Consider the following 25,053-nt stretch of genomic DNA (forward strand, 5'->3'; position numbering starts at 1 on the left):
CCACCCACCCACGGGTCGGTATCGTACTAATTGTCCTTTATTATGGGTTTAAGTTTGGAGTACCCGTATCGGTGCGTTCTCTCATCAATTTTCTGTGCCTCGTCGTTCCCCCCACCCACCCAGGGCAACCCCGGGGGTTGCCACAATGCAGCGGTCCCTGGTTTGTCCTTGCTGGTTTCGGGTGGGTCGCCCGCGTGGCTCTTGTCGGGGCGCTTGAGGTTGCAGATTCGTTAACGGTGCAACACAGGTAACTGTCATTACTATCGGCCACTAATGCAACTTTCACAATGGGTTGGTGTTGGGAGGGGGTTTCGCAACGGGTTGCTTTGCTACGGAGTTGTGCTTGCGGTTGGCGGCTTAGCTACTGTAACGCACCACGGCAGGACTGAGCAATAAGCGCTATGCATAGCTAGCGCTTGGCCAGGTCGGCACATAATGGAGCGAACCCGACATGAAGTTGTCAGTGTTCACAATGATTTGCTATAATTTTAAGGATACCATCCAATTCTATTTATCTTTTCCGTTGCGACAGCTGTCTTGTTAAAGCTGAGTACAGGAGGACTGCTGAAAAAGGCTTTCAAGTACACTTTCGCGCATGTTTAGAGGTAACTCGGCTTAGCACAGCTAGCAGGCCACCTCGTGAAACACGTACGCGCCAGACGCCAAAACTGCATATAGCTGCCACGACCAATGGCAAACTTTCTCGCACGCACTCCCGAGAATTCCATCGCGTATACCTCTCATCCACGTCAACAAGACAAGCAACCCACTTCTTCCGCGACTGCCAACACGCTCGATGCACCAACGTTGCCTTCTTGAGTAGTGGATGGATGGATACCGCAACCATCCGAGCAGCGCTCAAGTCGCCGTACCGACCAGCTCAGCACGTCTGATCCATACAACCTGACGCCGTCTCGGTTGCAAGCCAAGCCCTCAACAGCCAGCTGGTCGCGTTGCTAGACGAGGCGGCTAATACCCGACAGCCAGCTGGTCGCGTGCCAGGTCTAATTGGTCCCTAGGTACCAGAAGAAGCAGCTCGCCCAACTTGCCCTGTGCCGCCTTCAGCGCTGACAAGCTGAATTGGGCGTACTGAGCATTCTGCGCACCGCTGATTGCCTTCTGAGGAATCGCATCAAAGTACTGCTGGTAGTCCAGGCTGCGGGGGGCAAAAACAGGGAACACGACATTTCACCTCGGAGCCACGGCTATAGCACTGTAATACAAGTTACAAGTTACAAGTTCCGCACACAAGTGCGGTTGTGTCCGTAAAAGCCGGGGGGGCCATGGACGTTGTATTGGTATTGATTGGTATTGTATACTGTAATATATGCGATAATTGGATAGCAAAGCCTGACAAGAAAGGCCTCACATAATCCGTATCATATACGCAAACACCACATGTCAACACAGAAATGTCTCAGATGCTTTCCTCCATCACTGTCTTCCGCCTGGCCCTATTCAACGGCCCGGCTCCATCGCACGGCTCAGACGTTCAACAGACACACATACGCACCCACCCACCCACACGCACGCACGCAGATGGACCGCCTTACCTGCTCGCGCTACCCCTCGTGGTACCCCAATAACAATAACAGAGAAGGCCCGGTGGCGCTCTACGTCTCGGATGGCTTTGCAAAGGCTCGGAGTCAGGTTCATACAACAAGATGATGCACGGCAACGTCCGGCCAGCGCTGATTCCGGCCAGCACACAAAGGCCGACGCAAGCACAGTCCCAACGGCTCAACCAATCACAGTGGTATCAGGCTTCACGGCTTCAGATTCCGGAAGGGCTTCCAGCATTCAACCCACCTGCGCAGGTACTCGTACAAGTCCGCGGACAGCTCCTGAACACGGGTTGCGGTCTTTGCCTCGGGTATGAGCGCAATGATGTTGTCAAGGTTTTGTCGGACGTTGTTGGGGGGCCCCTCAATGCGAGATAACGCCTGGCGGAGCTGGTCCCAGTCCGCATCCTCGATAATGGCACGGCAGTCGACCAGGAGCTCCTTAAGTGGGAAAATGATCACGGTAAGACCCCCCGGGGACAAAAACGACCATGGGGGCGGAAAGAAGGCCATGGGTGGCGGGACGGAAGTTACTCAAAAGCGTAATGCAGATAATGCAGATAATGCAGATAACATCAATTGCTGCTGTCCAGTCAGCCGGAAAACAGGAGGACGGGAGTACGATGTAGGGGCCGCGAGGCAAGGCGTGGATAACATGGGCACATCTGTATGATGCCCGAACGCCGTCACCGGGGCGTCTAGCCATTCGCGTTAAGGCGGGTTGACCCTGATCCCGACCCGATCGGGGTCCACTGTTACAATCGCAAAATGGCGCTGGAACATGCAGATGGTAGCTGGGGCGCAGAACTCCTGCTGGAAAGGCACCTGTTTCGTTTGTTCCCCTTTTCCTCAACAAGCGAGATGTGGAACCCTGAGACAACGACGAAAACATTGCTGATAGCTTTCACGTGCTATCACTCGCAGAACGGTTCCTCGCCTTACGGCACACACCCATGCAAGTGCCAGCACGTGTGGCGTCAGCATGTGTGACGTCAGATTGTGACAAGCTCCCACGCGACCTAATAAGTGTTTGGGTCCCCTTTCTCCCACTGCAGCAAGACACCAAGTAATGCAGCCATATCGGTCCAATCTGTCTTACCTGGATTCGCAGCAGAGGGACCAAGTAGAAGTACATGGGCTTGCTGGGCTTGGGCCTCAGTGCTTCGGTGGGGATGAGCGCGAACGCCCCGAGCCCCAACGTCAGCACGCCGCCGATAAGCAAGCGACGCTGCATGCACCAAAGGACGGAGGCGAAGGGAACGAAGTTAGCTACGGGGTCGATTACGGCGTTCAGGAAAGGAACTAACGTACCGGCGGCCCGATAGCTCGCGTGTGAGGGATACGGCACAGCAGGTGTTCTGATGATGTGTTCCCGTACCTGGACAGTTGCCTTATACTCTGGCGCTTCTGTGGAGGCATCCTCCTCACGGACGCCCGCAGGACCGCTGAAAAATTCCACGTCCTTCTCGGACAGCCACGTAGTGCGAGGGCCGCCTGCGCGTGTTCCAGCTCCAAGTAAGGGGGTTCAAGTCCTGGGCCGGCCTGCGTCAAGAGACCAGGCTCCGCTGTTCCCCGGGTCTTACCTCCAAAGAGGGTTTCCCGGTTGTCCACGGAGTCGATACGTACTGGTTTGCCTTCCTTTTCTACTGGGTCCTGACCACCCTGCTAGCACAGCCGGAGTAGCAGAGCCATATGTTGTTTTGTAGGGTTCTTAAACGACCCTTACGGTCCCGTCTGGTTTGAGATGCTGTTGTAGGTTGCGTGGTCATGGGCGCAGAACAACGTCCAGTGCTTTCCCTTGAGGCACACCTTTGCTGCTTGCGCTGCTGCGAGTTCCTTTCGAAGCCGAGCAGCTTCCTCCTCGGCTGCTTTAAGTCTTGCCAAGACATCTTCTCCAAAGGCCGAGTCGGGCCCTGCCCTACAGTGATGTGTCAACTTGCGGCATCGTACACCAGTCAAGCTATGGAATGGATGGTGGTTCCGAAGGGAGCACGGGCGGAGTGTGTGTTGCATGACCGGTTGACAGTTTGGAGTATGGAGTAACAAGAAGATGTAAAACGATGTAAGGTATATGCACTGTAGCGTCACACGAATCCAAAAACCAATATCGATTCTGAAGTACTGATGAAGACAAGGAAGGTTGGTGTACCTTGTTCGGTTTCAGTGATGTTGATGGGTGCAACCGTATTTCAAACAGTTTACAAATTATAGATCATAAATAAAAAGCTTGGCTCTTTATGCTCACGCTAGGGACGGCCATTGCTGCTTCTGCTCGGCACCTAGCACGGGTCTCAGGGCTCCATAGGGAGCTATTCCTTGCCGCACAGAGTTTTTCGTTCCCTGTGATCACTTACCAAATACACCTCGAGCACAAAAAGATGTCATCAAACACAAAAATCACACGCGAATGGTACCCGCCAGCCGCCGATGGGACGCAAACAGCACCGCTAATGCTTTACAACAGCTTCGTGGACGAAAAAGTCCCGTTTGTGCCGGTAGCTGGGCCGAACAGCAGACAGATAACTTGGTATGCGTGCGGACCGACTGTCTACGACGTAGCGCATATGGGACACGCGCGCAACTACTTAAGCTTCGACATCGTCCGTCGCGTCTTGGAGGATTACTTTGGCTACAACTGTTTGATGGTCATGAACGTCACCGACGTGGATGACAAAATTATTTTGCGCGCTCGCCGGAACTACCTGCTGGCGCAGTACAAACGCTCTGGCAAGACCCCCGACGAGGTATGTTCACTCCAGAAAACCCTTTTGCTACCTTCATCGTGAAAGACATAATCTGAAGGGGTTGCCTGCAAGTGTATTTGCCGCTAGCGGCCTGCAGGCAGTCCAAAGAATCCCCGCAGAAACTGGAGTTGGGGGGATACAACTTGATGGACAGCGTCTGCTGCTCTCCTCTTAGGCAGCCACCATGGCATAAGACGGAAGGACAGTGGTGGCGCCACAACATACCACAAGATATATTGCCGTGCTCTTGGGCACCAATTCCCGCCCAGTTGCTTTGATACCCAGCGGATTGCAATCCAGCTCAAAATGATCCCGGTCCATCGGAAGCTGGTCTAATCATGGCGCAGCAGCTAAGAAAAGTTGACCCAGTTTGACTCCCCCGAGTTTGACCGGTTTCCATCTGGCCTGACCTGACCTGACTGGACACCGCTACGCAGTCCACACCCAGGGCCTTCTAGCAGGTCCCACAAACACAGGCCATACATGGGGCTCGGGACAAGCTGCGTGCTAGTAGTACCAGCAGCCTTCCGCTGGGGCCCCTCCCCAGAAACTCCAGGCAGCCGCGCCCGTGCTGTGCGCTACCGCCCCTTCACCCGCCGTGGATGCGGGCAGTTGATTCTTTGCATTTCCCCATCGTATGCTGCAAGTTATCAAAGCTCCGCCCAGTTGTGTTGCGGCGTCCGGTAAAAGCCTGAGGATGGTGCTTCATGGACCGTGCCCATCCACCCCCAGGTGAAGGCCTACGCTGCGGGAGCTATTCAGGCCGTCATCGCAAAGCAGCAGAGCAAGGTGGATGAGCTGCAGGCGCAGGTCGTCAAAGCGCAGGGTGAGGTGCAGGTACGTGTCAACCCGTAGGGTGGCGGCGGGAGGAAAGGGGGGTACGGTTGGCGAGGCGGTTGGACAGCAGACGCGAAGGCGCAGGCACGTCCACGCGGTACAGCAGGGGGTGGAGGGGATCACCGGAGGAAGCGTTTATCCGCTAGAACATCCCAGAAGCGTACGTGGCATAGACGCATAGTCGAAGCAGTAGCAGCAGAAGCAATGGCAGCAGAAGCAATGGCAGCTAAAGCAATGGCAGCAGAAACAGTAGCAAAAGCAATGGCAGCAGAAGCAATGGCAGCTAAAGCAATGGCAGCAGAAACAGTAGCAGAAGCAATGGCAGCAGAAGCAGAAGCAACGACAGCCCCATGGAACTAACTGACAATGGTTCTTCTGAGATGCGATTTATGGATATGGACATGCACACGTAACCATTCACGGCTGTGCTGGCGGCTATGGTTTCCCTGCTGTTGCCGCTGCCATGCTCGCAGGCGGCGGACGACGACAAGAAACAGGCGTTTGCTCAGCGCAAGGTGGCTGAGCTAGAAGCGGCCGTGAAGGGGGAGGCGCTCAAGCGCAAGCAAGCCGCGGACGCTCTGGCGGCCTTGGAGGCATTTCAAGCGGCGGGTGAGGCGGGAGGAGGCCTAGGGAGGGCCGCGACTAGGAACTGGAGTGATGGGTGTGAGCGGTGGTTTGCCAGCCTGGTGTGGGACATGTGAAGAGAGTGTGGGAGAGAGAGCTTCATCATCATCTGGACCCCGACGGGTTCACGTACTCCGTAGGTCTCGATGAGGGGACGTGTGAAGAAGAAGTGCCTGGAGTGGAAGGAGTGGGTCTTTGGGGCTGCGAGTCGGGAGTACATCGCAGGGCTGGGCGCCTAACCTGGGTTGGATCACCGACCTGGTTGAATAGCGGGGCATGGGCCTGGTTGAGTACTGGAGCATGGGGGGTGGCTAAAGCACACGGAAGAAAGGCATGTAGATGGGAAGAGGGCGGGGGCGGATGCCAGGATGGAATCGTCCGGCCGACGGAAGGGGGGTTTGGGTGAAAAAATGACCAGCAGATCGTCGCCAGCTTCTTCATTGGAGCTGGAAAAGGCCGTGGCGCCTGCTCCCCGGGCCCTACAGCTGCTAGAGACGGGTCTAGAGAGCTTTTGAAGCTGTCACAGACGCAGGACCCGGTCTGCACGGCTTTGCTTGTGTGTGCGTGGGGGGCGGGGGCCCCCGGGAGAGGGGTAGCGTACCTTCACGGCGCGGGCGTTATTACCCCGCTATTACCGCTGGACAACTACTGCCACAGTACTTTACAATGCACTCCCTCTGCTACTGCATCTATTGCGGCTGCACCCTTTGCGGGGTAACTTTCTTCGCCCTTCGCGCCCTCTCGTGCTCCTCCTCCTGCTCCGCCTTGCTCCGCATATGGGCCCATCAGGTGCTTCCGCACCGGTGGATGCTCTGATTGACCTAGGGGGTGACTACGTGGCTGAGGCACTGGACAGGGAGCTGGGGGCGGCGGTTACGGATCCGTCGGTGTTTCGCGCACACGCCGCGAAGTACGAGGTGCGTGTGTGTGTGGGGGGTTGCGTGTGGGGGAGGGAAGCTGGTGTGTAGGGGGCGCCTTGGTGGTGGGTGTCGGGGGGGTGCTGGTGGTGGTCACCATCATCATTATCATTACTACCATCATCAACATCAACAGCAGCGTTAGCGTTATGCTAATCTTGTGCTTCCCTCGATCCGTCCCTTGTCACGTCGTTTCCCTCTTCCCAGTCTTTCTTGATATGGCATGTAATATGATTTCCCCCTCCTGTCATGTCATGTGATGTCATGTAATATCATGTAATATCATGTCATATCATGACATATCATGACTTATCATGTCATATCATGTCATATCATGTCGTGTCCAGCGTGAGTTCCTGGAGGACATGGACGCGCTGGGCTGCCGCCGACCCGACGTCCTGACCCGTGTGTCCGAGTACATGCCGGAGATCGTCAACTACGTGCAACGAATTCTGGACAACGGAATGGCGTACGTATCCAACGGCTCCGTCTACTTTGACACGCAAAACTTCAGGTGTGTTTTACACGGAGGGAATCGTACGGGAGGGCTATTAGGGGATTTAAAAAAAGGACGTGTACGGCGACGGCGGGGGGGGCCCCCGGCCGGGATGCGCTTGGCTATAAGGGATGGGGAACAGAGGGGTTCCCAGGAGTCGGGTTACGGAGGGTGGTGGGGTCCGGGGTTGTGGCCGGAAGGATGCAATCTCGCTAGAGGGCGATTTGAAGGTTGAGTGTATGTCTGGATGTGATGTATGTACACATGTTTGTGTGTATGTACGTATGTATGTATGTCCCTGCGGGGCGCAGGGCCTGCGGGCACACGTACGGCAAGTTGAACCCGTGGGCTGTCGGCAGCGCTGCGCTGGCGGCGGAGGGCGAGAGCAACTTTGAGACGTCGGAGAAGCGGAGTCTGCAGGTCTGTGAAACAAATTAATATATCCACACATACATACATTTAGGAGGGCTGATGGGATTAACAACATGCGCATGTATGTATAGTATTCATGTACACAACCTAATATGTATGTATGCCCGTATGTATATATGTATGTATATGTATGTATGTAGTTACAGGGTGGTTAAGCTTCACCAGCGGCCCCCTTTCCCTTGGAGGCAGTTCCCTGCTCTCCCCTGCGAGAGGGGCACCCTAATCCATTCACCCACTCCGACTTCAGAATGTATTCGTTGGGTTCAGCAACTCACCACCAGCATCCAACCAAATCTAGCGGATCAACGGCGCCTCAATTAAGTTCCTGGTCAGCTAGCAAGTTGATATTATCACGTCCTACACCGTCCATAAGATGGGGAGCCACCTCCCATTTCAACACTTCTCAAATACCCGAGGAGTTGGCAGGCGGACTTGAACCCGGACACACCGGGAGCAGAAGTCAGGCCTTAACCTCTGCCAGCCGCCTGCCTATGTATGTATGTATGCACGCATGCATGTACTCATTCCCGTAAGCCCTCCAACCTCCTTGCCCGGGACTCTCTTCTTTTTGCACCGTATAATCCCCCACTCCCCTTCCCCCTCCCACCCCGCTCTCCTCCCAACCCCCCATCCCCCGGGTTAGGACTTTGCTCTGTGGAAGGCCTCCAAGCCCGGGGAGCCCGTGTGGGACTCCCCCTGGAGTCAGGGCCGCCCCGGCTGGCACATCGAATGCAGCGCCATGGCCTCCACCATCATTGGCTCCCGACTGGATCTGCACTCGGGGGGGGAGGACCTCAGGTTCCCTCACCACGACAACGAGCTGGCGCAGGCGGAGGCGTACTACCACACGGAGTGGGTGAAGGGGGAGGAGGAGGGGGGTGGGAGGGAGGGCGGGAGGAGGGAGAGGGGAAAGAAGGGGCTCGGGAGGAGTGGTGTTGGAGGGGAAGGAAGAGGGGTGGGAAGGAGGAGGAGGAGGAGGCCGAGGGCGTGGTGGGGAAGGGGTTAGCGACGTGACACGTCATGAGGGTATTAAATCGGGGTGTTTTTAAGTCTGGCGCAACCCCCCGTCCTGGGTTGGGCGCCTTTCGGGCCCCCTTCCTCCCCTGCATGATGTGTCCGCCCACCGCCCTCCTTCGTCGACCTTGTTTCGCGTTTCGTGCTGTGCGCGACGTGACATTTCCTGCTTCGCACGTACCTGGTTCCGCCGCGCGCCCCTCCGTACACCCCCTCCCGGGGGCGCCCCCCCTTTCTGTAGCGGCTGCAAGCAGTGGGTGAATTACTTTTTGCACTGCGGTCATTTGCACATTGAGGGCCTGAAGATGTCCAAGTCCCTCAAGAATTTCATCACCATCAGGTGGGCAGTGGGCAGGGGGCAGTGGGCAGGGGGCAGTGGGCAGGGGGCAGTGGGCAGGGGGCAGTGGGCAGGGGGCAGGGGGCAGGGGGCAGTGGGCAGGGGGCAGGGGGCAGGGGGCAGGGGGCAGGGGGCAGGGGGCAGGGGGCAGGGGGCAGGGGGCAGGGGGCAGGGGGCAGGGGGCAGGGGGCAGGGAGCAGGGGGCAGGGGGCAGGGGGCAGGGGGCAGGGGGCAGGGGGCAGGGGGCAGGGGGCAGGCAGGGGGGAAGGATTGTGAGCGTGTGTGTCCTTGGGGGGGCGGGAGATAGCGGGGGTTTGTGGGTGGGTGTGGTGGTGGGTGGTGTGTGGTGTGTGTGTGGGGGGGTTAAGTGTAGAGGGTAGGTCGAGGGTAGGGCCCCGTAGCAGTCGCTGCGGGAGAATCCAAATATATAATGTGATGTAACATATATATGTATATATGTATATATAACGAGTAAAAAAGGGTGAACAACGCACAACGCAGCCGCCCCGCACTGCCTGAGACGTGGCTGCCGGGGCAAGATGCGAGAAGGTACACCAGAGTGCGACATCACGTGAGCTATGTCGAGAGCGGCCGGGGGAGCGGCCTCTTTGGTTTCCTCTCTCTCGTGCTCTCGCTCTCTACTTGGGCGCGAGCTAGCTAGCTAGCTAGCTAGCAAGCTAGCAGCTCCACGCCCGGCGAAGGCCTCTCTCGTCTCCCTGGAAAGGGGGAAGGAGGGGGCCCTTGAAGCCGGTGCTGCCGCCCAGCCGCACATCCACCCAATTGGGGTATTTTGAATGCAGTAGTGTGTGTGTGTGTGGGGGGGTGCTCCCCAAATCCCCTCTCCTTGCTCTCATATTGAGGACGTTGGCCCTTTTGCTTTTTGCATCACGTGATTGATTCCCATCCCATCCCATCCCATCCCGCGGTGCTTGGAGGTGGGTTTGCTTCATGTGGCACCACACCAGGCTCAAATCGTAGCAAATCGGGCCTTTCGTCTCGTCAGAGAAAATGAAACTGTGTCAATTATGGTTTCGGGGCTGGAGATTGTCCAATATTGTTATTGTATACTGTTCCACTTGTGGAACGGCAGCCCGGGTTACGAGGGTGGTTTCGGAGCCGCTGACGGATGGCTCGCATGTGCCATCCGGTGGTGTGGTTTCGGGGCGGTTGCGCGCGCAGGGAGGCCCTGCAGACGTTCAACGCCCGGCAGCTGCGGCTCATGTTTGTCCTGCAGCCCTGGAACAAGACGATGATGTACGGCGAGCAGGCCCGGGCGGAAATGAAGGCCCGTGAGGCGCAGCTGAAGAACTTTTTCCAGAACGTGGAGGCGGCGGTGCGGGGGCAAGACATATGCACTACCGAGCAGCGCTGGCAGGTGTGTTTCTCTCTGTCTTCCTCTGTGCCCGTCTGTCTGTGGTACATCTGTCTGTCAGTCAGTCAGTCTGTCTGTCTGTCTGTGTGCCTCTGTCTGTCGCTTGTGTCCGTCCGTCTTTCTGTCTGTCTGTCTGTCCGTCTGTCTGTCTGTCTGTTGTCCTGTATGTGTTGGGGACCCCTCGGTTCCCCCCGCCATGTCACGCACCTAGGATCTTCAGGAGCTAGGGGTGGAAAAACCCCAGTGGGCCTTATGTTGAGCCTGAACAGGATCGGGTAGGATCAGGTGGGACTGCGTTGCCTAGTTAGGACTCCACCAATCTCCGTTGTACCGTACAGGTCCCGCGCGCCCCATTCACGCTGGCATATGCCTGTGTGGCATTTTCGCGTACAAGTAATAACGTCTCTGGGCACGTTTTCCGTCATCATAATTTCCCCTACGACCCGGTACACGTCCGGTACCTACCTCACGTTTTCGCACGTTTTCGCTTTTGCAGCCCGAGGACTTTGAGCTCAACAGCCGCATTCTGGGAGCCCAGACGGCAGTGGACCTGGCGCTGCGGGACAATATCAACACACCCGCCGCTATGGACGCCCTCTCGGAGCTCATTAAGGCGGTCAACAAGTACCTGGAAAAGAAGGTAAGGTGACTTGCAACGTGGTAGGTATGTCGTGGGTAGGTGTGTAGGCGTGTAGGTGGGTGGGTAGACCACAACCCGCCATCACCATCACCATCACCACCACCACCACCGTCACCATCACCATCACCGTCACCATCACCGTCACCGTCACCATCACCGTCACCATCACCATGATCAACACCATTACCACCACGACGAGGGTGGGTGGATGTCGTTTACGGTGCTTTGTGGCAGCGGAAGACGCGTGAGACGAGGGAGGGGCTCTGGCGGCGTTGAGTGCGGGAGCTGTTCAGCTGCCCGTTGCAATTGATCGATACACATGTCGGATTGCTTGTTTGCTTAAGAACAAACGGTCTTCATGTGTATGGTATCTTGCGTGCATCATTGAGAGCCGTTTCTCGATGGATGGATGGGTTTTGCTCCGTCCGGTCGCTCTCACTCTCTACAACCGAGGGTGCCATGCATTCGGCAATCCATCTCATCTTGTTGTTGTTGTTGTTGTTGTTGTTACAGGGTGTTGTTACAGGGTGTTGTTACAGGGTGTTGTTACAGGCGTCTGGGCCACTTAAACACACCTCATCTGTTGTAATGTAATGTAATGTGGTGGCGCCACAGCACCGCCCCAATGCTCCGCTTACCCTCTGAACACTGCCGACAGGAGGTGGGGGCTGCTCGGCCGCTGCTGCTGCGCAAGGCGGCGTCGTACGTGACACGCATCCTGTCCGTGTTCGGCCTCGTGGACGGTCCTGGCGACAGGTATGTCCGTGTGTTTATGGGGGGTTGTTTGTGTGTATGTTTATATGTGTGGGTGGGCCGGATGTTTGTACATATCTGTGTGAGCTGTAAAGACCACAACCCAGTCAGTCTGCCTGTCTGTCCGTCTGTCTATCTGTCAGGAGGATGAAAAAGATTGATCAGTTGGAAGAGGAAGGGGAAGGGAGTACTGTTGGGGAAGAGGGAAGAGGACCCACGTAGAGGGTGAAGGTTCGAATCCCGCTCCCGCCCCCACACAGACTCGGCTTCCGCGAGGCCGCCGCGAGCGGTGCCGCCAATGACGAGATGGCGCCGCGCTGCCTGGACGCCTTTGCAGCCTTCCGCGATGAGGTGCGCGCCATGGCCAAGGCCAAGGCCGACCCACGGGACATTGCGGCGGCCTGCGACCGGCTCCGAGACCAGGCACTCGCCGATTTGGGGGTACGAATGGAAGACGGCCCTAACGGTGCGTGATTTGATGATTGAGTGATGAATGGGATTGGGTTCGGCTGCTTGCTGCTAGTCGAGCGGCACCGAAACCATTTCCCCCCCCTCCTGATCAGTGACCTAGAGCTAGAGGCTTAATCTAAAGGTTTTAATCGGCTTGCTTGGGGAGGAGTTGCTTGGCGGCCTGGTTGATCGATGGCGTGGGCGTCGACACATCCTCGTGCTTGGGCTTTTCACACCACCTGTGTGCCTTTCACCTCCTACGTGGACCGACCTCGTCTAGCACCAGCCACACGTGCCGCCCGGCGCTGGCCTGTCCCACACCAGCCACACGCACGCGGCAGTCGTGCTTTGTAGCGCATCGGCTCGTTTGTCTCTTTGTCTCTTCTGTACCGCAAGGGGTTTTTCGGACTGCCCTTTCGGCTGATGCCCTTTGGCTCCCTCAGTGCTCGTATGTATGTATGTATGTATGTATGTATGTATGTATGTATGTATGGGGGCCCCGTGATTACACCTTTGTGGAGGGGGGTGACGTATCTCCAGAATGAGGGCGGGGTAAAACACATGCACACGTGTGATTGCCTCTCCTCCCCTCCCCTTACCTCCCCGCAGGCAAGTCAACCTGGCAGCTTGCGAGCCCTTCGGCCAAGGTCAGCGCGGGCACTAGCCGCTACTTGGACGCCTTGGTGGCGTTTCGCCAGGAGGTGTGCGCCATGGCAGCTGCGGCCGCGGAGCCGCGGGAGGTGCTGGCGGCTTGTGACCGGCTCCGAGACCAAACGCTAGTGGACCTGGGCGTACGGCTGGAGGACCGGCCGGAGGGTACGGCGGTCGGCTGGGAAGGGGGCGGGAGCGAGGGGATTGGAAAGGGGTTATATATGTAGGGGGGAAAGCCGCTCTGGCCTACCAGGGCGTGTATGTGTGTATGTTTGTATGTATATGGTGTGTGCGTGTTGTGTGTTTGCGTGTGCGTGGGGGGAAAGGTGGGGGGGAGCAAAAGAAGAAATTCCCGTGGCGCGGTCGGTGGGCTTGGAGGCCGTTATGGAGTTTCCCCCGGTTGGGGTCTCTCTTCCTACGATTTGCCATATGAATCGAAATCTGCTACTTGAGTGATGGGTTCTCGAGTTGTTCATGCCCGCCTGTTTGCTGTGCGTGTGGTGAAACCCTAAGTCGTGTCAGGTGTGATGTATGTCCCTTCAACCAACATATGCTTTTGCCGCCGTGGCTAGCCGTGGGTGATTGTTTTTCACATGGTACCTGCCCGCCTGCCTGCCTGCCTGCCTGCCTGCCTGCCTGCCTGCTATTACAGGCAAGGCTGTTTGGAAGTTGGACGACCCGGCGGCGATGCGAGAGGAGATTGCGGCGCGGGCCGCAGCGGCCGCCACCGCTGCGCGCAAGAAGTTGGAGGGAGCTGTGGAGCGGAAAGCGAAGGAGATTGAAAAGCTGGAAGGCCTTGCCGCGCTGCCTTCCGTGCAGGTAAAGAATGGCGTGAGAAGCTAACTTTCTGTTTGTGTGCGTGTGAGGCCCGCGAAGCACGAACGTGTGAAGGTGATGCCAAGGAAAGACCGATGCGCCAGAAGTAAAGAAGTGTGAGGGGGGGAAGAGAAGCTACGATAGCCTCCTCGCAAAGCCAGCTGCTCTTGTGCACGTTGTTGCCTTGTGTGCGTTGGCTCGCCAAGGATGAACATGAGATCCCAACCAATCCTTTTTCTTGCCCACCGTTTTTTTCCGCTCCTCTTCCTACCCACCTCTGCCTACCTCTGCCCACCCGGCTATCTGCCATCTGGTGGTACGGCACATCCTCTTACTACTTTGGTTTTTCTGTCCTTTCTCTTTGGCTGGTTTCGGAGCAGGAAGCTCTGGCGGACAAGTACAGCCAGTTTGACCCGACCAGCGGTGAGCCCACACATGACAAGGAGGGGAAGCTGCTGGAGGGCAAGGTGAGGGGGTGGGGTGGGGCTTATGGTGGTGGGGAGCGGCTATTTGGTTTTTCTTCCTTTGGGGCTGGGTTGCGGGTGTGGGTCTCTGTGTGCGGCTGGAGGGCGGGAGCTGTGCTTTCCGAGGATGGCACAGTCAAGACTGGATGAACGACAACGTGCGACTGGCGTAGGACACCCGAGTAGATAGATGGCTCTCACGTCGCGATTTGACTGGCGGTTGGCACGTCTTATTTACAAGGACCCCCCGCCTTGCTGCCGTTGCCTTTTGCCTCCGCCGCCGCCGCCTCTCCCTTTTTCCTCGTGTGCGCTGCAGGCCAAGGATAAGGCCCGTAAGGACTTTGAGAAGGCGGTCAAGGTCCGGGAGCCGCTCACCAAGAAGTTGGCGGAGGACCCCCAGGCGTTGGACTCCATGCGGGCCGAGCTGGAAGACTTGAGGAAGCAGCTGGAGGCGCTCAGCACTTGAGGCGAATGGAATGGCGTGGTGGTGTGGTTTAGGGTGGTGTGGCGCATTGGTGTGAGTGAGTGTGCTAAGGGGTGGTGTGAGTGGTGTATAGAGGTGTGAGTGTGAGTATAAAGGTAAAGGTGTGAGTGTGCTAAGTACTCTTTAATCGCATTGTGAAGCATTCTCTACACCAATGCACTGCGGCCTAAAGTCGGAAACGGCCCAGGGCACGGAGCTTTACCTTCCAAGCTGCTGTACGTACTACTACTGTTCCTCGACCAGGCCGAGAATTTACCATACAGGGAAAATATTAACACCCAGCAGTTGGGGTTGTCATCAAACTATGGTTGGGGTTCAAGAAGGGGGACAACCAAAGGTTCTCCAAAGTCTTTGCACAAATGTAATAAGAGTGAGCTGCCCGGGTAGGGTACTGCTTTTATTATTAAGGGGAATTGGTGGGTGGGAATGGTGCTGTGCTGGCTGGGCCCCGGGTTCTGAGCTCGGTTGTTGGGGGGGAAGGCAGTAGGCGTGCAGAGCGTGCGTGCCGCCTGGCTAGGCGTGGTAGGTTTTTTCGTTCTTGGACTGGTAGGAGACATCTCTCGTGCAAGCAGCAGTCCTGGTGGTGTTGAGCTTTTGGGGGCGGATGGATGTCCGCCTTTGTTGATGCTGCGGCGCGTGTGAGTTTATGGTGGTACGTCGCTGGCGCGCAGTGAGTGAGTGAGTGAGTGTACGGTCGCATGTGAGGAGTGGTGAGCCGTAAGCGACTGCGGCCGGGCGGGCGCTATTAGAGAGGGGGGTTGCTGCTTCTTATTTTTGGAAGAGGAACTTGGGGAAAGCGGTGAAGTGGGGCAGATCGGCAGTGTGCGTGTTCCGCGTAAGGGTCTGTGTGTCTGTCTGTCTGTGTGTCTGTCTGTCTATCTGTGGGCGCTGGGTCGATAAAGGAAAATGTACCTGAAGGGCTGGGTAGAGCTGGATAGGCAGCTGATACGCTTGTTGTCTTGTGTGTTCATCGTGGCTCTGCGGGATGCGCGTGGTATGCGTACAAATAGGAGCAGGAAAAGGCGGCACTCTGGCCGCCACTGCTCGACGGTAGCGGCTAGGCGGCAGGCAGCGGCTCGTAACACGCGGATTTGCGGATCTGGGAGGAAGGCGGTGGGTTTAAACTTGAGGTGGTGATATGCGGCGTCTTACTGGCCGGTACCCGATGGAGCGAAATAATCTGACGAAAAGATCAAAGCGCTGAGCAAGCAGGTGCTGTGAGAATAAGGCAATGCTGACTGATAGTGTGCTGTTTTTTCATTTAATCGACGGGGAAGGAGCTTCATTCGTCATGTCCCTCCCTTGCTTTCAGCGACTTTCTGTCCTCCTGGAGCGGTCGCCCTGGAGATAAAGAGGTCGAAAAACTCGCGCCTGCTTGTCTGTCCGTCTGTCTGTCTGTCTGTCCGTCTTGCCCTCGTTGTTGTTATGGATGGCGTTATCCTCGAATGTGATGGCGTTGTTATCCTCTTTAAGGGGGGAAGGGAAGTGGGCCTGCATTGCTCGTGGTCCCGCACTGCAGCGGTGAGGTGATGGTTTTTTTTGACTCTTAAGGTTTTTTTCCCTTTCCCTCCCCTCCCCCGTGTGGCGGTTTTATGAGAGCGGCAGCTTATTAAGAGTGTCAGGGTGGGGCCCCGCGTTTCCGGGGTCACGAGTTACGTCCGTCGAAGGAAAAATGTGAGGGAATGCGGTGCACATGGAACGTGTGGTTGTGACAGCGGGCTTCAGGCTCGTGAAGAGTAATAAGAGCCTGCAGGCCAGCGGGCCGTGCACTGAACGTGTGGATGTTCTGCTCTGCTAGGAATGGAGGATCCTTAGGATGGTGGAGGGGGTTGCCGTGGACATCTGATGCTTGAAGTTCGCGTCTGCTATAGGGCTCCTATCACGCATTCCGGGAGTAATCTCTGGGTAGGATGGGATGGGATGGGAGGCGTCGCTAGTGAAAAACTGAGGGACATATGATTCTCTGCGGACGGATTCTTCGCCGTCGTGGGGGATGGCAAGCGGACCCGCTGTTCCAGCGCTTGTCCACTTGGTTTTGCGTCTCTTGACTCACACATGCGTTATTTATTTGTTGGGGAGCATTGGATGGCGATGTGTCAAGGGGATGGGCGCACGGCCTGCAGAGTACAGCGCTGGCACCTGGAAGCAGTTCTCGTGGACTCTGCGTCCATCGGAGAAGCTGCTTTGATTTTATTTATTGATCTGTGCGCCGGAATGCAGAGTTTATATTCCTTTTATCGCGCCTCCTGCTGTCGACATATGCATGCCCGAGCAAGTAAACCGAGACTCTATTGTGCGATCGGACAAACACAAATTTCAGTAGCAGAAGAGAATACAATGGCGACGCATAAACAGTTGCAGTCGCCGGAGAGACAAGCATGCGCAAGTTCGAATGCGAATCCGACAGAGAGACGGCGGCCTACTCAGGGGCAACTCACGCAGGCGGCGGCATTCCCATCTCCTGTTCCCCTTGTTGACATTGGCGTTAACCTGGTAGACTCTTCCTTCCACTCGGTGGGTGTTGCTCGAGGGCCCATGGAAGACTGGACCAAACTACGGGAATCTAAGTCCGGGCCTTGTCCATTGCCTTCGTGGTGTTTGAAAACACACGTAATGAGGCAGGGCGGAGAAGAATGCCACGCGCGGCGGCGGGAAACGGTGCCGTGCATTCACGAGACCATTCTCACAAGGATATGTTATGATGACAGACTACCCCCAGTGCAAACTCCTGAACAGGTGTACGTGCGACACACGAGGTCCCCCTCACGTCGCTTTGCACTACCTGCGCTGTGCACTTCCCAGCAGCATGCCTGAATCTTGGAACGCATCATGACGACGGTGCCATGCTCCTCGTAGCTAACCTGAGGCCGAAAAGGACGCCAGCGGAAAAAAGCCTTCGCTGCGTGAACCCCCAACGGCAGAAGATCTCGACGCTTCTTTCCCCCTGTTCATTGATTCAACGTTTTTTTTAATAGAAACGTACTCCCGCGGTTGTTCACGTGTAGGATTTGGCGAGTGTGCTGCAGCGGGCAAACGACGCCAACGTGCGGTCGTTGGTGGTTACGGGCACGTGTGTACGGACGTCAACGGCTGCAGCACGGCTGTGTGACGAGCAGCACAGCACCTATCCGTTGTTGTACTTCACTGCCGGAGTCCATCCACACAATGCCAAGGTACTTCCGTACCTCCGTACGTTGTACTATATATTTTTTAATTGGAGTCAAAACGGAGGACGCGGCTTAAGATCCCCACGCTGGCGCGTGCTGCCAAATTGTGCTACGAAAAATTCCAGTTCTCATAGAGCCACCATACCGCCGCCGCCGCCGCCAGTATTTTACCACCGCAGTGGAGCACTGTGGGGCTGTGGGGCACCGCATGGTACCGTACCGTACCGTACCACAGGATGGCAACTGAGCAGCCTTTTTGTTTCTTACGTGGCTGTGCGGGTACAGCAGACAATAGAATGCTCTCATAAGGTTGTGTAAATTTGAAAACTTGATGTACTCCTGTGCACATCTAAAAGATTCTTTGTCAGGCGGAAGTTTGGAAAACGGCTTATCAAGGTGTTCTATGTTATGTGCGGCATTATGTGCTCTCGAGCCTACTGAAGGAATCGCGTTCCTAGGGGACCTAGGGAACGAAGCCGACAAAACGGGGGGTGAGGGCGGGTTGCTTTGGTGCGTTGTTGATGAAAACCGGACTGCTGATGCCGAACGTGTGTGTATATGACCCATGGGTCCATCCTGCCCACCCGCAACACTGTACGGCGTTCTGCTCCAGGGCTGTAACAACTCAACACTGGGGGAGCTCCGTCGGCTGGTAGCTCACCCTCGCTGCGTCGCGGTCGGGGAATGTGGACTCGACTTCAACCGCAACTTCAGCCCTCCAGAAATCCAGGTGGAGGCCGGGGTGCGGTACGGTACGGTATAGTACGGCATCGTACGGCACGATACAGTGGGGGTTAGCCTGGTTGTATGGGGGACTTCGACGCCGTTGTGCCATGTGCTGTAAAGCTCTTTCCTACGTGTCTGCCTGTGGTGAGTCTGTTCCTTGTGTGGGGTCCACCTCGTGTTGCCCCTGTCGCCTGAGAAGTGACCTTCCTCCAGTGTCGCTCCCGACTTTCAAATTTCTCTGCCTCTGCTGCTACTGCTGCTACTGCTGCTATTGTTGTTACTGATGCTATTGTTACTGCTGCTGTCCCTGATGCTATTGCTGTCGCTGATGCTGATGCTGTTATGATGCGACTGCTGTTACTGTTGCTGATGCTGATGCCCTGTCTTCGCGTTTCAGGAGAAATGGTTTGAGGCGCAAGTGCTCCTCGCTAAGGAGCTAGGCCGGCCGTTGTTCATGCACTGCAGGGACGCCGGGGAGCGCTTCGCGGAGATTCTAAGGTTTGTAAGATGCGTGGTATCTCATTACACGTATATAGGGCTAATTGTAATGTAATTTATTGCATAATCGAGTTTACTTTACAATAGCTCCAAGATTGGCTGTGATCAATTGAGCCACGGCTAACTGCGTTGGCAAACCGTGGTCCTTCCTTTGGCACAAAATCTAGGGATTTGAGCTTTCCTTTTCCTCCGAAGCGCACTCCGGGTTCCAAATCATAGACTTAATGATCTCGGCTGCACATTCCCCCTCACCGACCACCGACCGGACTGTCGGGGAGCCAAACCATACCTGTGGACACACATACACACACACACGCACACCCACACGCACACACGCACACGCACACGAAAACACGCACACGCACACGCACACACCTCCGGCTCCTTTTTCCTCGTTGTATGCTATCTTCGTAGCAAGGACACGTAAGCCTTGCATACATACCCGCCCTCTTTCGCTCCGAATCTTGCACCAAATCTTACCTGTCGCGGTTTGCCTGGCCTGACCTGGCGTGGCCTGGCGGTTTGCCTCGTCCCCCCTGGCCTTGCTAATGCACCCACCCACAGCCGTCACATGCCTCTGCCGCCTGCCGCTGTCGTTCATTGCTTCACCGGCAGCCGTCGAGAGCTGGAAACCTTCCTCGAGCTGGGCCTGTACATCGGCATCACGGGATGGTGAGGTCATCGCTGTGTCCCCTCAGAAGAAGAAGTTCTTTACTATCGCAACGAGGCTTTGCTTTGCTGCTGTCCGTTCTTTCAGTCGTCGCTCATCATTATCATCATCATCATCATCATCAGAAGCAGCAGCAGCAGCAGCAGCAGCATCGTCATCGTCATCGGTTTATTGTTATGGAATGTTTGTTTCGTATCTTAGCGGTTTGTTTCGTTGCGGGCAGGCCACCTCACTGAGGTGGATTCCATTTTTTATCTCGCTAGAAACCCGGGGGCGGAAGTCCTCTGCACCCGTGAAGGGGAAGGCTGCCCTTCCTCCAGTTCACCACCTCCCCCCCCCGATGTGATAGGGATGTCGGCGATCACCGGGGTTGCCTGGCTTGTGCTACAGCCCCCTATTTGCCCCGTTTCCTGCAATCCCACCGGATCCATGGCACCATGGGGCCAATGTGGTGCCGTACCTGACCCACCGTACAGTGAGTTACGCCAAGCACGGAGAGCGGAGCATGGGGCCTTATGCTTTCGATGCTTGTTGTGGCTCTGTTGTGGCTCTGCCACGACGGCCGGGCACCCTGCCAATTGGTTTCTTGTCGTTTTTTCGACGGTTTCCATTTTTTTTCCTTTTGCCGGTTTTGGCCCCAGGATATGCGACGATCGACCGGAGCGGGGGGGCATGGAGCTGGCGTCGTTGCTGTCTTCCATCCCGCGAGACCGGCTAATGATCGAGACCGATGCGCCGTATTTGGTCCCCAGGTCCATCAAGTAAGATATCTAAGATGTCCGTGTTGGCTACAGCCAGCAGTGTTTATTTTTGCGTGTTCTGAGGGGGTTTTCCTGACACACACAAGGAACTGAGCACAGCAGGAGGCCATAGCTTGGCCGCCGCCACCGCCTCGCGCCCGCCACGGCCTCTGAAGGGCTTTTGAGGGCTTGGGATGGGTTGTGAGCCAAGCTCTCGGGCGGTTCGCCTCAAAGGCTAAGCCGTGGTGGCGTTTCGCCGAGTCCTATGATATGTTTGGCCCTCTACTCGTAAAGCCCTAAAACCCTGTCCTTAGTGGATTGTTAATTGCCTAAAGAGGCTATACTGCCAGATGCTGTCCTTGGTCCTACGTCACTCCTGGATCCATGCCCTGGATTCATCCCTGGATCCATCCCTGGATTCATCCCTGGCCTTTCCTCTTGACGATTGTACAGGCCCAGTAAAGCCAGGCCAGGGCGCAACGAACCAGCGTTGTTGCCACATGTGCTTCAGGCAGCAGCCACCGCCATGGGAATCTCATCAGACGAGGTGAGGGGAGGAGTACGAGTCGTGGGTGGTTACAGTGCCGTTAGAGGCACTGTGCCTCCTATCTACGTGTGATGCGGTGTACCATGCACCGTATCGTGCCGTACCGTACCGTACGTTCCATGGCGCCATAAAAGGCTTAATCTTTCCGTTTTTTTCACAGTCGACAGATTGCTGCCGAAGAGAATTTGTCCAGCCAATCATGCATACATACAGGCAGACAAACAGACTGATAGATAGATAGATAGGTAGGGGCCGCGTTACCACCCGCGGTTCATCCATCTGGTGCAGAAAGTGTTTCGCTGGGTGGATTTACTCAAGATACAATGCATGTACCGTAGCTCAATAACATTGCCCGTAGAAAATACGCACCCGAACCCCACCGGGCTGTACAGCAATACAGTACAGTAACTCGTACACTGTCGTTTTACCTGTTTGCTGCACCGCGCCGCAGTTGGGACGATCAACAACGGCCGTGGCTTGTCGGGTGTTTGGTTTACCTGCGGACGAGTTGGGAGTCCAAACAGGGAGCTCCCTCCAGGGGGGCCGCCGGTAACGGCGCGAAGACGTTGTGATGACGGCGCTGTCAGTTGCTCACTCAGCCGCTCCCTGCCGTACATGCTGCAAGCTGGGCGGCTATATGCCAAGTCTACAGCCACAACACCGCCGGGCAAAAAACTGCGTCCGATGCCTCTCAATGGGTTTCGGAGCATTCAAGTCACCGCCAGACAAATCATCACCACCACACGCAGATTTGGTCAACGCCGCCACCTCTCACGCCCGCTGCCACTGGCCACCATCCGCCGATGCCACCTCACGTACGGTGTCGTACAGATTGGTCATCAGCAAAAGCTGCTCGACCGGCTTTGTATGCCCAGTGACATGCAAAGTTTGCTACATCTTTTGCGGATGCTTGGTTGCGCATGCATTAACTCACGTTCATTCTGCCGTCGCTGGACAGCTATTATGATGGAGCTGTCAGCTCTCTGCGAACAACTCAAAGAGCTGTTAATGCCGTTTTTTCACTGTTGCGGCAGCTCTGGCGTAGTCAACGTCGTCAATCTACAAATGAGCAACGGAAGGAGAGCGACGTGAGGGTTTAAACCCAGATGGGAGGGTGGAGGGTGTACTTGTGTGTGAGCGATTCTGCGTGCTTGAGTAGTAGTAGGAGTAGGAGTAGTAGCACTAGAGTAGTAGTAGCACTACTACCTTAAAGCCGGATGGATGCCCCGGCAGCCGAGCTGAATTTCCGACCGCCACACAGGCAAACATTCACATCGCAGGTGATGGAAATTCGGCTGTTCGTTACCGTTCCTGTTTACATTATCCTGCCATCGCTTCATTTTTTGTGTGCCGAATTAAAGAATGTGGCACAATATTTGACCGTAAAGCGGCTCCAATAAATGAGAAGCGAAGTTCGGTAACACACTCGCAGTCGGCGGACACCCCCTCAAAGCCCGACGCCACCCAACACGCCTACCAACATATCGCCAAAATTGGCAAAAATATCAGTAAACGCAGATGCCGCATGTGCAACTCCGTGGCGTTCGCGAGAGGTCCCGACGCCGCAAGCAAGCAACCGGTGTGGTCGCCCACCCGACACACGCAGGAAGGAGCCTCCTGCAACTGCAACCCGCACGCAACCGGTGTCTGACGGAATCGGACTTAGGCCCGACAATAAAAAGTAACTTATAATTACGTTGGAGCTTAAGGCCGTAGGCTGACATCCCCTTTAGTGATGACTTTGGTTCCCTCAAAACACCCCCAACACCACAGGCTGCAACGATCTACAGTTGTATTGTCGCTCGCCCGCAAAATACCACGTGCAATATAATGGAAAGGAAAGAACATCTTGACAGAAAAATTTAAAAATGGGAAATTTACGACCGCGCGAGCGGACGCTTTTCTGTTCTGGATCCTGGTCAAATACCAAAACAGGGCTACTGTAACGAGCATGAGACGCCGTTACATGGCTCTCATTCGCTTACGTGATTCGGTATTCGCCATAAAGCCTTCGCTTAATCTGTTACGCTTTGCTGTACTTCCGTCGGTGAGCGGCCGGGCTATCGGCCGCTCACCCCCCATCACTCGGGTCTTTCAATCCCTCCACATTTGTGGAGCATCAGTCTAAAACAGGCAGGAACGTCAAACAGCTACGCTATAACAACTTCTCCAACAAGGCCATGACGCCCCCGCCCGCACGCCTCTGTCCCCCACCGTCCCTATAGCTAAATAAAAGGCACCATCCTCTCCTCCCCCTTCACCCACACAAAGCGCGCCGAGCTCCGCAGTAGCCAGGTGGTGGTGGTGGTGGTGGTGGTGGTGGTGGTGGCGACAGGTGGCGAGCAAGAGCTGGAGCGCTGCAAGTTAGCTAGGAAGTTACAACGCCCCGATATACGCCGTGCCATCCACACAAGGCAAAACGAGTATAGCTGAGCGTCATCACATGTTCGACTAGCAGCACAGGGGCTCTAACGTACCGGCGGGGCTCCCGCCCCCATCATAGTCACGACGTGGTTACCGTGGTTACCTCGTTCGACATTCGACCCGTGACGGTGACCGAGCGATTCAGTCCCCCCAGGGCCCTCGCCCGGGGCGAGAGCCATGCATACGACCACGCTACCCATGCACACGACCACGCGGCCACCAGAGGGGGGACACGACCACACTACCACCAGATGGGGCCAACTCATCCCGGCGGCGACATCTCTGCGCAACATGGGCCCACTACTACTACTACTAGCAGCAAACCACGGCGTCTCAACATCACATCGCGCCGTACACATCCTCTACGACACGACACAGTTAACGATGCCTCCTGCTTAAGGTATATGCCGTACACCACACAAAACTCCCGTGAAAACGCACGCACACATATACGACACACCCTGCCCGAGAGAGCGCCCTCTGCTGGGGCCTCTCTTTCCTCCCCTCTTTGCTTGCCTTCTGCCACCACCATATATAGCGAGGCCGTATAAATATACCGTAAAATAGGTGTTACGTGGTTCTGGGGGGGGTTTCGGCAACGAAACGCATGAGCATGAACATGTCCGCCTGCCTCCCTCCATCCCCCGTATACAACAACGCATATATTAGAGCATGATAATACAAAACACAAATCCCTAAGTTATTAATAACGCCGTCATCGCATCCCGCGCCACCAATAAAAATCAATCCGGCAGTTGCGCTGGCAGGTGGTAGTGCCGGCTGGTAGCACCATCTGGGGCCATCCTTGTGCCTTTACCATGTGGGAGTCCTTTTAGTCAAATGCCATGCTATGTATGCAATCGACGCGTGGCGCTCCATGCACCTTTTGCTATAGTAGTACGATGTACGACGTAGGAAACAGTCACAACCGCGACCAGCGAAGCTAATAATAACCGCTCCTGCTGCTGAGCGGAGCAACTGCTGTGTTATATGTGTATGTGTTATGTCTGTATGTATATATGTATATATGTATGTGTGTGTGTGCAGATATCGAGATCTACCTCCCGTGGATTAGATTACTGGGGGTTTCGGAGCCGCTGTCGCTCCTTCCGCAGGTCCGCTGTTACGATGAGCCGGCTTCGGAGCAAGGAGGAACACGGGGTATGCCGTTGTAGAAATACTCTGCGCGTGTTGGCAAATACACAATGTCGTACAGTTCATTATGCTACCCGTTGAGGCGCTAGTTAGCAGCTCACTACACAACCCAAGGGGGGGGTCAGGGGAAAGAAACTGATTTAGGGTTTTAACTATTCGGCTGTGAGCTGCATCACATTAGAAACACTACAAAATAAATATAAATTTAAACAAGTTAAAATAAGTAAAATAATGCACATATGCATATACACATATATGATATATGCTATACCCAAGACCCATTTCAAACCTCATCCCATTTTCCTCGGACCCCAACCACCATCAGCCGCCCCAACATTTTCCTTCCACCCATCCACCCGCCCTTCTTCTCCTTCGCCTCCTCGGAACCCCGCCGGCATCACGAAAGGGGGTTGGGGGAGTTCCACCCATCCACACCCACCACCAGTTCCCGTGTTGCATTCCAACAGGGGTCGGCTTGCCTACCCGCCTACCCCCCTCTAACCCCCCTCTAACCCCCCTCTAACCCCCTCTAC

General features: G+C 55.8%; 5 protein-coding genes across 5 annotated transcripts in view; 3 read left to right on the forward strand and 2 right to left on the reverse strand.

Annotated features, from left to right (window-relative positions):
- Positions 1 to 559: 559 nt before the first annotated feature.
- Positions 560 to 3,575, reverse strand: VOLCADRAFT_83434 (uncharacterized protein; the record flags this gene model as incomplete). Its single annotated transcript, XM_002955970.1, has 6 exons — positions 560 to 1,156; positions 1,810 to 2,003; positions 2,662 to 2,790; positions 2,941 to 3,056; positions 3,146 to 3,227; positions 3,372 to 3,575. 6 exons carry the CDS (start codon positions 3,573 to 3,575, stop codon positions 970 to 972), a joined length of 912 nt encoding a protein of 303 aa, XP_002956016.1. The 3' UTR covers positions 560 to 969.
- Positions 3,576 to 3,940: 365 nt separating this feature from the next.
- On the forward strand, positions 3,941 to 13,056 carry VOLCADRAFT_66444 (uncharacterized protein; the record flags this gene model as incomplete). Its single annotated transcript, XM_002955914.1, has 11 exons — positions 3,941 to 4,306; positions 6,085 to 6,265; positions 6,557 to 6,684; positions 7,032 to 7,198; positions 7,492 to 7,600; positions 8,256 to 8,468; positions 8,881 to 8,966; positions 10,143 to 10,338; positions 10,832 to 10,975; positions 11,637 to 11,735; positions 12,793 to 13,056. The coding sequence occupies 11 exons, from the start codon at positions 3,941 to 3,943 to the stop codon at positions 13,054 to 13,056; spliced, it is 1,953 nt and encodes a 650-aa protein (XP_002955960.1).
- A 962-nt stretch (positions 13,057 to 14,018) lies between these two features.
- On the forward strand, positions 14,019 to 14,575 carry VOLCADRAFT_119246 (uncharacterized protein; the record flags this gene model as incomplete). Its single annotated transcript, XM_002955915.1, has 2 exons — positions 14,019 to 14,112; positions 14,426 to 14,575. Coding segments are annotated over 2 exons (243 nt in total), but the record flags the coding sequence as incomplete, so codon positions are not given.
- Positions 14,576 to 16,018: 1,443 nt separating this feature from the next.
- Positions 16,019 to 22,592, forward strand: VOLCADRAFT_107016 (uncharacterized protein; the record flags this gene model as incomplete). Its single annotated transcript, XM_002955916.1, has 6 exons — positions 16,019 to 16,114; positions 18,374 to 18,507; positions 18,952 to 18,984; positions 19,549 to 19,656; positions 20,848 to 20,941; positions 22,548 to 22,592. 6 exons carry the CDS (start codon positions 16,019 to 16,021, stop codon positions 22,590 to 22,592), a joined length of 510 nt encoding a protein of 169 aa, XP_002955962.1.
- A 1,849-nt stretch (positions 22,593 to 24,441) lies between these two features.
- The window catches only part of VOLCADRAFT_96921 (uncharacterized protein), a gene marked incomplete at both ends in the record, with an annotated part of 4,923 nt that continues 4,311 nt past the window's right edge, over positions 24,442 to 25,053 (reverse strand). The window contains one exon of the mRNA XM_002955971.1: positions 24,442 to 24,502. Within this exon, the coding sequence (XP_002956017.1) occupies positions 24,442 to 24,502 (61 nt within the window). The remainder of the gene's footprint in view (positions 24,503 to 25,053) is intronic.

The sequence above is a fragment of the Volvox carteri genome (assembly GCF_000143455.1).
Source record: "Volvox carteri f. nagariensis unplaced genomic scaffold VOLCAscaffold_56, whole genome shotgun sequence".
Lineage (NCBI taxonomy): Eukaryota > Viridiplantae > Chlorophyta > Chlorophyceae > Chlamydomonadales > Volvocaceae > Volvox > Volvox carteri.